The sequence below is a fragment of the Balaenoptera acutorostrata genome, chromosome 19, assembly GCF_949987535.1.
Source record: "Balaenoptera acutorostrata chromosome 19, mBalAcu1.1, whole genome shotgun sequence".
Lineage (NCBI taxonomy): Eukaryota > Metazoa > Chordata > Mammalia > Artiodactyla > Balaenopteridae > Balaenoptera > Balaenoptera acutorostrata.
In genome coordinates, this window is record NC_080082.1 from 59,861,155 (window position 1) to 59,873,586 (window position 12,432).

Here is a 12,432-nt window from a genome sequence, read left to right on the forward strand (position 1 = left end):
TTTTTTATTCCACTATAAACTTTATTTTATCTAGAAAAGCAAAAGACAGCCGTAGGTATTTCAGAGAGTGCAGCAGAGTGTAAAGACAAATACAAAAGACACCTGGGATACAGCTGGCTGGATTCTGCCTTCTGGACACCGTGGATCTCACTGCAACTGACTAGGTTTGCTTTGGCTTTGGGAGGTTCAGAATCAAGTCTGTGGCCGCCTCTGGCACCCCGGCCACTTCAACAGGCATCCTGTGGACTAATGTTTTATGCTGGTTTCATCTCTACTGTTCATCTGTTTGACAAGTGTGACAGGAATTGTGCGAGGACACAAGGGGAACAAGAAACAGTCCCTGCCCACAGGGGCTCACAACCTAATGGTGAGGCAGAGAAGTAAACAGTCGGCACAATACAGTGTGACGAGTGTAACCAAAGATGTGAGCTCGCAAGCCCAGTGTGGTGTGGGGCCCGCAGGATGCAGGATGGCCACCTGACCCAGCTTCAGGGTGGCTGAGAGGGCTTCCCGGAGGAGGTGGAGCCTGAGATAAGGAGACGAGGACGAGGTGTGTCAGCCAGGCAAGGTGAGACCTCTTTTCTCAACACCTCATTCAAGTCCCTCATCTGACCTATCTTTCCTCCTTTGAAATTCTATGTCCCACTGTCCGTTCCATTCACAAGTCACTGCTCTATACTGGTTACACTTATACCAGGCTGCTGGCTCCTTGAGGATGGAGATTCTTCAACCGTAGTCTTTTCTCCCTGCACCTATGACTGTGTGTTGGACAGAGTGGCCGCGTGGCACCCCGGCTGGGAGACAGGTGGTTCTCAGGCAGCTCAGTGCTTCTCCAGCTCTTGGAGGCGGGTGGTTGTAGTAGATGGAGAGAGTCTAGGACACACAGAAACCACACCTGCGAGGCTGCTGCCTGGACCGGAGCACTGAGAATCCTTTCTATTCGCTAAGGTGGAAAGTCAAACCGCAGAACAGTTCTCTCAACAGCACGACTGTTTGAAAGAAAGAAAGAAACAAACACGTATTTCATTGCAACCCCCAACGGGACAGACGGCACGTCCCCAGCCCCGCTGTGCACCCTCGGGGCAGCCGGCTCAGTCGAAGGTGATGCGGAAGCTGCGCTCCTGCTCCTTGCGGCGGCCCTCGCACACCTTGGTCACCTCCTCCACCTTCCTCTGCAGCAGGGCCGAGTTCTGGTCGATCCACTGCAGCGAGTCCATGTGCGCATTGAGGATCTTGCAGATCTGCTGCAGCGGGTCGCTGGTGTCGGCGGGGCCCCCAGACGTGTTCAGATGCTCGATGATGTCCTTGAGGTCCTGGGCCATGCGCTTCAGCTGTGCGTCGATGTTCTCGGCCAGCTTGTAGGTCTTCTCTCGCTCCTCGTCGGCGTGCTGCAGGTATACCGTCCCGCTCTGCTCCTTGACCGACTCCTCCAGCGGGCTCAGCAGGTCCTCCAGCTCCTTCTGCTGAGACAGGATGAAGTCGAGCTCCTGGTCCAGCCTCTTCTGGTCCAGCTTCACCTTCTCGACCTCGCGGTGGAGGGTGGTGATCTTCTCCCCGTTCTCGATCAGCGTGCGGTCCCAGGCGTTGACCTGCGTGGCCTGCTGTAAGAAGTGCCGTTCCTGGTCCTCCAGCTCCAGGCTCCACTTGTTGATCAGACTCTCCAGCTGAGCGTAGGTCATCGCGGGGCTGGCGGACACCCCAGTGGCTGCACTGGGGCCAGCTGGGGCGGTCCCGGAGGCCGCTGTGTTGCTGGGGATCCCAGCTGGAGCCAGTGGTTTTATATTCAAGGAGAAGCCGGTGGTGGCAGTGGTGGCGGTGGTGGTCGTCGCCGTGGAGGCGGTGGAAGCTGCTCCAGGGGCCTTCAGGCTGAAGCCCAACGTCCCCACTCCGGGCGTCCCCGCCGTGGTGGCTGGGGCACAAAGGGAGAGCCCGGTGGCAGCAGACGAAGTTGGAGCGGTTGCCAGCGAGGCAAAGAGCGAGGGCCCAGCGCTGGTGGTAGTGGCGGCGGGTGCGGAAGCAGCCGGCTGTGTGGCCCCTGCCCCAGTGGCCGCTGGCGTGGCCGGCGTGAAGGGCAGCCCGGTGAGGGCCGTGGGCTGGGCCGAACTCCCCATGGAGCCAATGTTGAAGCCGGAGGTCCCGGTCTGGGACGTGCTTCCACCCGTGAACGAGAAGCCCCCAGGTGTGGTGGACGGGGCAGCAGACGTGGTGGTGGAGCCAAACACAAAGCCGGTGGGCGCCGTGCCCTGGGCTGACGTGATGGCGCTCGAGATGGCATTGGTGAGGGTGCTGCCGCCGAGCCCAAAGCCGCTGGGCTGCGTCGTGGCCGGGGTGGCAGCCGCGCTGCTCAAGTTTAGCTTTGGGCTGTTGATCCCTAAGGAAAATCCGGTTGCTGCTGCTGTAGGAGTTGTGGTTCCAAAACTGAATCCTGGGGTCTGTGTCGCCGGAGCCTGGGTGGTGAGCGAGAACAGGCTGGTGGAAGGGGTGCTCGCGGCTGGCTGGGAGGGAGTCCCAAAATTAAACCCGCCGGTGCCAGACGTGGAGAAAGAAAACCCCGTAGCAGGCGTGGTTGTTGCTGTCTTTGCAGCGCCAAAGGTGAACCCGCCTGTGGGGGCCCCAGTGCCTCCAAAATTAAACCCGCTCATGGCTCCAGACTCTTGTGGCAGCAGCTACTCCGGCTCCCAAAGCAAATCCACCGGTGTCTGCAACCTTGGAAAGATTTTTCAAAGCAGAGGAAGTGACATGATCAGATGGTGGTTTTGGAAAGGCAGCCTCAGCGGCACGACGGAGCCGTCCGCAGGGTGGCAGGACTCGATAATTCTGATTAAACAGCCACCCTTCCTCTTCTCAATGTGTAGCCTAACCGGGCCCTGCTGAACTAGGAAAGAAGGACCGGGGTGCACAGCCCGTCCCGGGGGTCAGGCACTAGGAGCTGGAGGTGCTTGGGCCGCTCATGGCCACAGCCAGCACCAGCGGGAGCCCTGCTGCCAAGGAGGGGAAGGCCGAAGAGCGGGCGCCTGAACCGACCTCAGCCCCTGAGGAGGAGGTCGGATTCGAGGCGCTTCTGGCGAGCGGGGCTAGAGGCACACAAGCGCCTTTGGGACCCGCTCCGCAGGCCTCCCTGCTGACTGCAAGTGGGTGGGGGTAGGCTGACTTGGCACAGTGCCACCCCACGTGCCCTTCTGGACCTCACAGAGAGACGGGCCCCGGGAAGCTGAGCCGTACGCCAGGGCCTTGGGTGCCAAAGGCCCCCTCTGCGTACACCCCACACCATTTAGGAGGATGGAGGGCATGTTGGCGTAGTCCCTCGCCCTCCTTCTAACTCAGGGGTGGGCATGAGACCCGAGTGCTCAATCAGAGCGCTTGGCACCCCCGGCTGCAGAGACTGGTTCAAGGGGACATGGAGACGCGAGTCGGCCAAGAGATCTTCCCCGGGTTTCTCTCCAGGTGCTACAAAGGGGCCTCCTCCACCAGCAGGTGCAGGGCACAGAGGATGAGCACCGGGAGATGATGAGCTGCCACCAGAGAGCGCACAGGAGAGAGGGCGGGGGAGAGAGCGTGAGAGCCCCAGGAAATCCAGTCCTGCTCACCTGCCCCACTCCGTCCTCCTCAGAAGCGCCATGAGTCAGCACGCCCCTGTTCAGTTTAAGCTGACTGAGTTCCGTAATTTCTAACTGAAAAAGCCCTGAGCAGAGCCGCCTGTTAGCTGGAAAGTCAAAGGTGACTCGGAGAGGAAAAGGTCAGTGGGCGTTGAGTGATCACACGCTGAGCACCAACCCTCAGGTGGGCTGCTCACGGACACGATCTCTCTCACTACTGTCTGGCGGCAGGGGTTATGTCCCCACATCCAAGATGAGGAAACTGGGCTCAGAGGGCTGCGGTGACCTACCAGGAGCTGACCCCAGGCCATGGGCCTGATCCACGAAGCTCCTTACCCAGTGTGGGCACCAGATGACAGGGCGTTTCCCTGCACCGAACTAGGGGATCAATTAGGTATCAAATATAAGGGAAGATCTGCATTATACCCACTGACACGGCCTCTAACTATATTCAAGAAATGCAGGAAATGACAACAAAGGGAAGCAGAATGCAAATTTACTAGTGCAGTGTGATCTTAGCTGTGGAAAAACAGAACTACTCTGAACAAAGAGGGTTGGAAAGAAATACACTGACATGTGACTGGGGGCTGTCTTTGGCTGGTGGGACTACAGGTGGATGGTCTCCTTGCTAATTTGCAGTAGCTTCCAAATGTTCATTCCATCTGTATAATAGACACGTAATTGATAAGCTTGGTTTTTGAAAGAGACCTTCGTATTATAGGGTGTAAATATACTCTGAAGAACCAGAGAACTTGTGTAGCCAGGTTCTAGAATCACAGTTTGAGCGGGACAGAAGGGGAGACTGAATTAAACAAACCTACCCTAGGCTGGTGCTCAATCACACCTTGTCTTGTCCCAAAGGTGACTTGGGTGTGGGGAAAGGCTGGACACCACAGGCTGGGCTCAAGGAAGCAGGGGAGCCGGCATGTGTAAATACCACCATGCCAGGTCAGGACCAAAGATGTGGTCCTCTAGAGACACCCATGTCGGACTTCCTTGGTGGCACAGTGGTTAAGAATCTGCCTGCCAATGCAGGGGACACGAGTTCAAGCCCCGGTCTGGGAAGATCCCACATGCCACAGATCAACTAAGCCCGTGCGCCACAACTACTGAGCCTGCGCTCTAGAGTCCGCGAGCCACAACTACTGAGCCCATGTGCCACAACTACTGAAGCTCGCGCACCTAGAGCCCGTGCTCCGCAACAAGAGAAGCCACTGCAATGAGAAGCCCGCGCACTGCAACGAAGAGTAGCCCCGCTCACTGAAACCAGAGAAAGCCTGCGCGCAGCAACGAAGACCCAACGCAGCCAAAAACAAATAAATAAATAAATTTATATATAACAGGGGGCTTCCCTGGTGGCGCAGTGGTTGAGAATCTGCCTGCCAATGCAGGGGACACGGGTTCAAGCCCTGGTCTGGGAAGATCCCACATACCACGGAGCAACTGGGCCCGTGAGCCACAACTACTGAGCCTGCGCGTCTGGAGCCTGTGCTCCGCAACGAGAGAGGCCGCGATAGTGAGAGGCCCGCACACCGCGATGAAGAGTGGCCCCCGCTTGCCGCAACTAGAGAAAGCCCTCGCACAGGAACGAAGACCCAACACAGCCGTAAATAAATAAAATTAAAAAAAAAAATTTAATATATAACAAAAAATAAAGACACCCATGTCCTACTCCCTGGAACCTGGGAATATACTACCGTATGCGGCAGAAGGAATTTTCTGATGTGATTAAATTAAGGATCTTGAAACGGGGAGATAATCCTGGGTTAAACAGTGGGCCCTAAATGTCACCATGAGTGTCCTTATAAAATGGAGGCAGAGAGAGATTTGACTAGAGAAGAGACCACCTGAAGATGGAAGCAGAGACTGGAGTAGCGCATTTTTAACTTGGAGACAGAGGAAGGTGCCACAAGCCAAGGAATGCAGGTGGCCTTTAGAAGCTGGAAAAGGCAAGGAAATGGAATCTCCCCTGGAGTCTCCAGTAGGAACCAGCTCTCCTTGATTTCAGCCCAGTGAGAATGATTTTGGACTCTGATCTCCGTAAATACAAAGAATAAACGTGTATTGTTTTAAACTGCTAATAAGTTTGTGATAATTTGTAAGAACAGCCATAGGACACAAATACAGTTGGGGAGTAGAAAGTGTCTGACGGATATGAAGGGGGACCCCGTGACTCCCTAGGGCTCCCTGAGACTTAGCTCCCTCATCAGGAAAGTGGGAGTGGCCCCTACGACACTGAAGCATGGCCGAGTCGGGAGGGAGCTGGGTATGGTGTTGATGACCTTGGTCGCTGCGCACAGGCACGCACTGCACTGTCACTCTGGGGCGAGCCTCTGGAAGCTGGTGAGGAAGGAAGGGAGGCCGGGGGGGGGGGTGGAGGTGGGCGTGAATCCAGCTGTGAAGTGCTCAGGAAAAATACCTGGAGGTTGTGGCTGACTTCAGGTTTAACACGAACTCACGGTCAGCTGCCACTCTTCAGCGGGCCTCAGGCTGCATGACCCATTCCAGCGTCGAAATGAGTGGTTCTGGGGCAGCCGACCCCGGCCCCGACAGCACTGTGCTACGTACCCCCTCCTCAGCCAACTTCACACCTGTGCTACGAGGAGGTCGGGACGATGGCCCCAGCGCACAGATTGGGGAGGAGAGGCTCAGACGGAAGTAGCCTGCAATTCCACCCCATGGTGGGCCCTAGAGCCCCGCCCCCGCACTGAAAAGCCCTCTGCATTTTTACTTCATCAAATGGGCACCCCCCGCCATCCCAGTTACAGGGCAAGCAGCCCTGCTTTGGGGGCATGGCCGCTATTCTGCACCCCAGCTTCCACCCCACACCCTCATGTGCTTCTTTTCCTTTCATTTAAAAGCAGCTGCAAGACGGCTCCCTGCTTTCAGGCACGAAGCTGGTCTCTAAGCCTGAAGAAGAGACCCGGGCTGGAACTCTGCTCCTGCCACTCACTAGCTGTGGGTCCCGGCGCAGGTTGCTCCTGAACCGCTCTGTGCCTCAGTTTTCCCACCTGTAATGAGGATACTCCCCTCACACGCTGAAGAATAAACAAGGTCATGACTGAGGGGCCGCGTGCCTGGCCCAGAGAAGGCATCCGCCAGTCCTGTCTCCTCTTCCCTCTGCCTACGTAGCTGCCCCTCCACCTTCCACCACAGACCTCTGGTTTTGTTCGGTCTCCTCCACACAGCCATGTGCTTCTGGGGAGAGGGGCCCGGGGCCGCCCGCCCTGAGCCAGCAGACCTCAACTGGCTGCCTCCGACCCACCACCTCCTGGGACATACACTCAAAATGTAAGCTGATCAGACCACCAGCACCAGTCTCTCTCCAGGGGCGGGATCATGACCTTGGCCTTTTTACAAAGCTCTTCTGGGGGCTTCCGAGAAAGGCCTCTCACTCTCGCCACTGCAAGTGCCTAAGCCTCCGGGACCACCGGCGCCCAGCCCTGCACCAGTTCCCTTCTTGCTCAGAGACGCCCACACCCCCCCGCTCACTGCAGAGCCACCTCGAGCTGGGTCTGCTGCCAGCAGCCAGGAGCACCCGAACTGCTACACCCACATGTCTCAGTTCTCAAGACCTCACTCGGGAGAGCTTCTGCTATTTATAAGCTGCAGCTAAAATTTTTCAGAAAAGCATTTATAAAAAGCTCTTTGCTTTTTATACCACAAGAAAAACAATCTCCCGTGGGGCCTTGTCTGGTTTGACGGTTCTCTATTTATTAAACGCCTCATCTGTTTCCAACACCTCGGATGCCAGGGACCTACTGAGAGTGGTGAACACATACTGATCCAGCCCACCCTGTGTGTTACGGCTCACTTATTCCTGAAAGCAAGTCCATTTGACGAACGGGGAGAGTGAGGCCCAGGAAGATGACCCAAACCCTGAAGGCAGCCAGAGACGCAGCAAACGTCGGTTTCAGTACCAGGGCTGCAGGCAGGGGCAAGGCTGGGTCACAGGCAGTGGGAGCGGATGCCTGAGCTGAGCGTTGAAGGACGAGGGGTCAGCCCGGAGACAGGGAGGAGGGCCCGGGTGGAGGCAGAGAGAAGCTGACCAGCAGGTGTGGCTCTGGGGCCTGAGTGCGCTGTCAGCAGGGGTTGGAGGGAGAACGTGCACAGGGCAGGGCTGAACCCTGCACATTCCAAAGAGAGGGCTGGCCCTTGCCCGGCTCTGGGGAGGGAACCTCCAAGCCCTTGGACCATCCTGCCTGACAGAGTGTCTCTAAGGTGGGCCTTGGCCCACACGGCATCAGCTTGCCCCGTGAGGGGGCTAGAGACTGCATAACGAAGGTGACACGGTGCCTGCGTGACTGTAGCTAAAACCACCCCGGACAGCAAGGCTTCCCTGGTGGGCAATGTCCCGCGTGTGCTCACATTGCTGCTGGAGGATTAGCCCTGTCTGTGTGACTCCCCTGGGAGAAGACAACTGGAAGCTTCCACCTGGTCTCTCCCGGACTCTGCCCCGAATAGCTTTTCCCCTTGCTGATTTTAACCTGTTTTGGTTTTGCTGTAATAAACGATAACTGTAACAGCTTTGCTGAGCTGTGATCTGTCCTTCCAGCAAATTGCAGAAGCTGAGGGTGGTCTTGGGGACCCGTGACCACATTCACGTATGGTGCCACGTGACGTGATGGGAGAAGCTGGCAGAGCCACCGGTGTCCCGATAATGGCCAGGCTTTATCCTGAGGGAGCCTCAGAGGGACTTTAAGGCGGGGGGAGGGGGGGACTAACATGGTGGGGGATGGACTGGAGCAGTAGAGGCTGGAGGTGCGGCAGCTGGGAGGAGGCTGGGGGACGGTCTAGGCCAAGAGCCCAAGGCCTGAGCCAGGACCCTGTGGATGGAGAAGAGAGAATCCCAGGTTGGGACATGTATATATCTGCACCAAAATGAGACAAAGTGATAGTTCTGCAGGGTCTGTCCCAGTTAACAAAGCCACCGACGACCAGAACTTTGGGAGTTTCTCATAAAACATGGCTGAACAAATACACACTATTGTGAGCTGTGAAAAAAAGAGAAGGAAAAAAAGCCCTCTGCCCTCTGTGAGGGCTTTTCTACTTTTACCAAAGGGGTGAGCTTTCCTAAAAGAGAAGCTGATGCTGCTTGAGGGCAAGCAGGGAGGTACAAAAACTGGAGAAGTGGTGCCTTTTCCTGGGAAGAGGGGAGGGTGTGCCCGGGCCAGGTGCTTGGAACTGGGCAGCTGCGGCCGGGGTAGTTGGTCCACGTAGGACCCAGTCCCCGAGTGAGAAGTGGCTGCCTTGAGGTCACTGAGCGTGTTACTGGCAGAGCCACCAGCCCCGCATTTGCCCTCATTTTCCAAACCACATCTGGCCACCTGCATGGCCCTGGGGCGTCTGGGATTCCCACCTACAGACACAACTCACCCCCAGCTTCGAGGACCAGGGTTCTCTGCCATCACCTCCACCTTCGCTCAGGTCCACTAACCTTTAGTTCTTCTGCCTCTCCAAACCCGAACTTCATCTACTTTATTCACTCTGGCATTTACTCAGTCCTACCCTGTGTACAGTGACGACAACACAGAGAGGAAAAATGGTCCGTCCCCCGAGGGGGGAGTCACAGAGAGCACACAAATTCTTTGCAGTACAACAGTCGTTCATACAACAGGTATTGTTGATCACCTGCTATGTACAGACGCTATTCAAGGCCCCGAAAATATGGCTGTAGATGAGACAGAGGAGTCTCTGCTCTCGTGGAGCTACATTCCAGCGGGGGAGACAAACAGGAAGACAAGACACAACAGAGAAATTACATGGCGTGTTAGGAGAGGATCAGTGTCACGGAGAAAAGACCAAGTGGGGCAAGGGAAGGGGAAGAGGGGGCGTGGCGCAGGGGTGAGGGGATTAACAGAGGCGGCCAGAGGGAAGAGCATCTGAGACCAGAGGGAGGAGCCAGAACAAAGTCCTGGGGTGGGACCAAGACAGCAGGAGGCCAGTGTGGCTGGAGGGCAGGCAGGCGGCACTGTTACTGAGCCCTGGGCTCTTCTTTCCCTCCCTCCCTACCCCAGCCCCTTTTCTTAGACACCAGGAACAGGGGTGTTTGGGAATGAATATGGGGGGACCTCAGCCTTGGACCAAGAGGAAAAGAAAGATTAAGAAGGGTATGGGGGAGGGGTTGTGTGTGGTGGACAGAATAACAGCCCTGAGACATGTCCACACCCTAATCCCAGAACCTGTGAATACGTGACCTCACATGGCAAAAAGGGACTTCACAGATGTGATTAAGGATCCTGAGATGGGGAAATGATCCTGAATTATCTGCGTGGGCTTTCAATGTAATCACGAGGGTTCTTAGTGGAATCAGGAGGCAGAAGAGGACAGCCAGAGGGACCGTGACCGTGGAAGAACGTTCCGAGAGCTGCTACATTGCTGCTCTGAAGACAGAGGAAGGGGCCATGAGCCAAGGAAAGCAGGTGGCCTCTAGGAGCTGGAAAAGGCAAAACCCAGGGTCTCCCCCAGTGTCCAGAAGAAACACAGCCCTGTGCACCCATTTCAGACTTCCGACCTCCAGAACTGTAAGAGGAAATATTTGTGTTGTCTTAAACCGCTAAGTTCGTGGTAACCTGTTACAACAGCAATAGTAGTTTCCTATACAGGGGTGGGGGACAAATAAAGAACAGGGCAGAACTCAATAAAGAGAAATGGATGGGAAACACATCCTGGAGTTGGGGTTGAGAAAGGGGCAGGAGGGAGGGGCGACGGGGCCAGGGCAGGCCTGCCTCTGTGCGTCGGGGCCGAGGACACAGGGGTGTTGCGATCGCGGGACCCTAGCAGCTGCGGAGCTAGTGGGGAAAGAACAGCTGTGATCCTGAAAATCCAGACATCCCCGGCCACTGGGGCGACCTCATCGGGGCGTGGATGTGACACCCAGCAACGACAGGCCACGTATGACGGAGGGGAGGGCCAGGGTGGCCTGGGAGCACCAGGGAGGGCTTGCGGTTGTGACGGTGTCAGCCCCACAGGGCAGGATTTCCCTCTGTTTTGTTTATGGCTGTACCCCCAGCATGTACAGCAGTGCCTGGCATGCAGCAGGCACCCAATAAATAATTGTGACTGACCGACGGCCTGAGAACTGATACTAACTACATTTACTGAGTGCCACCTATGTAAGCGGTACCCGGCCAGGAGCACTAGGGAGCAAGCAGCACACTGAACCCTTCCTGGATGGGAAACAAGCTCAGAGAGGTGATGTCACTTCTTCAAGGTCACACAGCAGCGAACACTAGTCCCAAGAAGGGAATCGAGCTCCTTCTGGGGCACGGGAGGGGGAGATGTCAGAATTAAGTCTTAATGGAGGAGTGAGGTGCTCTGGGCGGACACGCGGCTGAGCAGCCGAGGGAGTGACACAGCTCCAGGGCAGCTTCTGCACAGCTACGGCCGGAGCAGCAGGCTGAGGGGGAGTGGGGTCGAGGGCCGGGTCACAGAAGCAGACTGGCAGCCAGTCCACACACCGGACACAAAGCCGGGACCCCGCTTCCCTCCCAGCCCCACCGCGGCCCGTCACCTCCTCACCTCACAAGTGACTCTCCCACCACGAGGCTCATCCACCGGGGCAGAGGCAGCTGCCCCACATCCACCCCCTTCCTTCATAACAGAAACTCTCTTTCATTTGGGGGCAGCAACGAGTCCAGCCAAAGGACTCCATGTGCCACGGCTCCTTAATGGGGCCCAGGTCTGTCTAGTCCACTGATGGGCCGGGAGGAGGGCAGCAGGCCTGCAGCGGTCATGAGAAGGCCAGCCGTGCACTTCCGTGAGCTCTGCGGACAGAGGACTTTGCCCATCCTCTTCTGCCAGTCGCCCGGCAGGACACAGCCCAGCAACGACAAGTGGGCACTGCAGCCTGTCGGCCCGAGCGCCTGCTCCTCCACTCCTAGCCCTGGGATCTTAGTTCTAAGTTCATCCCCCAGGCCTCAGTTTCCTCATCTGAAAAAAGGGGATGATGGCTCCAGAATCATACAGTCTCTGTGAAGATGAAATGGTCTAATCCGTGTCAAGCACTTAGCACCGTGTCTGGTGTATCCTCGGGACCCAGGAAATGTTAAATTAATGCGGTTCTGGGAAGTGATGGGAGCAACCGCTCCTGGCATTCTGCCCACAGCCACCTGGTGGCGCCAACAACGCTGAGCCCAGACAGTGCCCAGGCAGGACAGGAGCCGTCTGTACCAACTACATTTTCCCTTTGGAATTAGCTATTTATTTAAGACTTGGAGGAAGTGTGGCCACGGGCTCAGAGAGACCAGAGGAGGGGAGAAGACATGGGAGAGACAAGGCAGGAAATCAGAGACTGAGGGAACCACTGCCCCTGGTCGTCATCAGCCCAGCCCAGCGCTGCTGGGCGCGGCCCTGCCTGGGGAAATGTGATGCCCGTTGAGGCTCAAAGGCCCGGCCTGGCCGGTACCTTTGCTGTGTTAGTGCAGGGACTCCCTGTCCCCTGCCCCCCACCACCATCTCCTCTGGGTTGTCTCACCAACATGTGAGACACTGACTCTTGCTTCTTAAATCTCTCTTGAATCGGATCCCCTACTCTCCCTTGAGTCAAAGAAAACCCCTCTAAACCTCAGGGAACGGATGAGCTCAGAGAGCCTGCCCTTCAAGAATGGAAATCAACTGATCAGCGACGAGCAGCTTGCCAACCAGACCTTAGACAAGGCAGAGTCTCAGGCTCCAGAGCGGCGAGGAGGCCAGTGTGGCCAGACCAGAGCACGGTGTGAAGCCTCGAGAGAGTTCTGAAGTTCCAGGATCTGATTTACGTTTTGAAAGACTTGCCCAGGTTGCTGGGAGGTGGGGTGGGGCAAGACGCCAGCAGTCGCCTGGCGGGGGCCGGTGG

The 12,432-nt window shown here is 56.7% G+C and overlaps 1 protein-coding gene across 3 annotated transcripts in view; it reads right to left on the reverse strand.

Moving 5' to 3' along the window:
* The window catches only part of NUP62 (nucleoporin 62), a 25,652-nt gene continuing 13,220 nt past the window's right edge, over positions 1-12,432 (reverse strand). For all 3 annotated transcript variants that reach the window (XM_007184932.3, XM_007184933.3, XM_007184931.3), the window contains one exon: positions 1-2,706. In XM_007184932.3, coding sequence (XP_007184994.2) covers positions 1,092-2,642 — 1,551 coding nt within the window. In that variant the 5' untranslated portion in view covers positions 2,643-2,706 and the 3' untranslated portion in view covers positions 1-1,091. The remainder of the gene's footprint in view (positions 2,707-12,432) is intronic.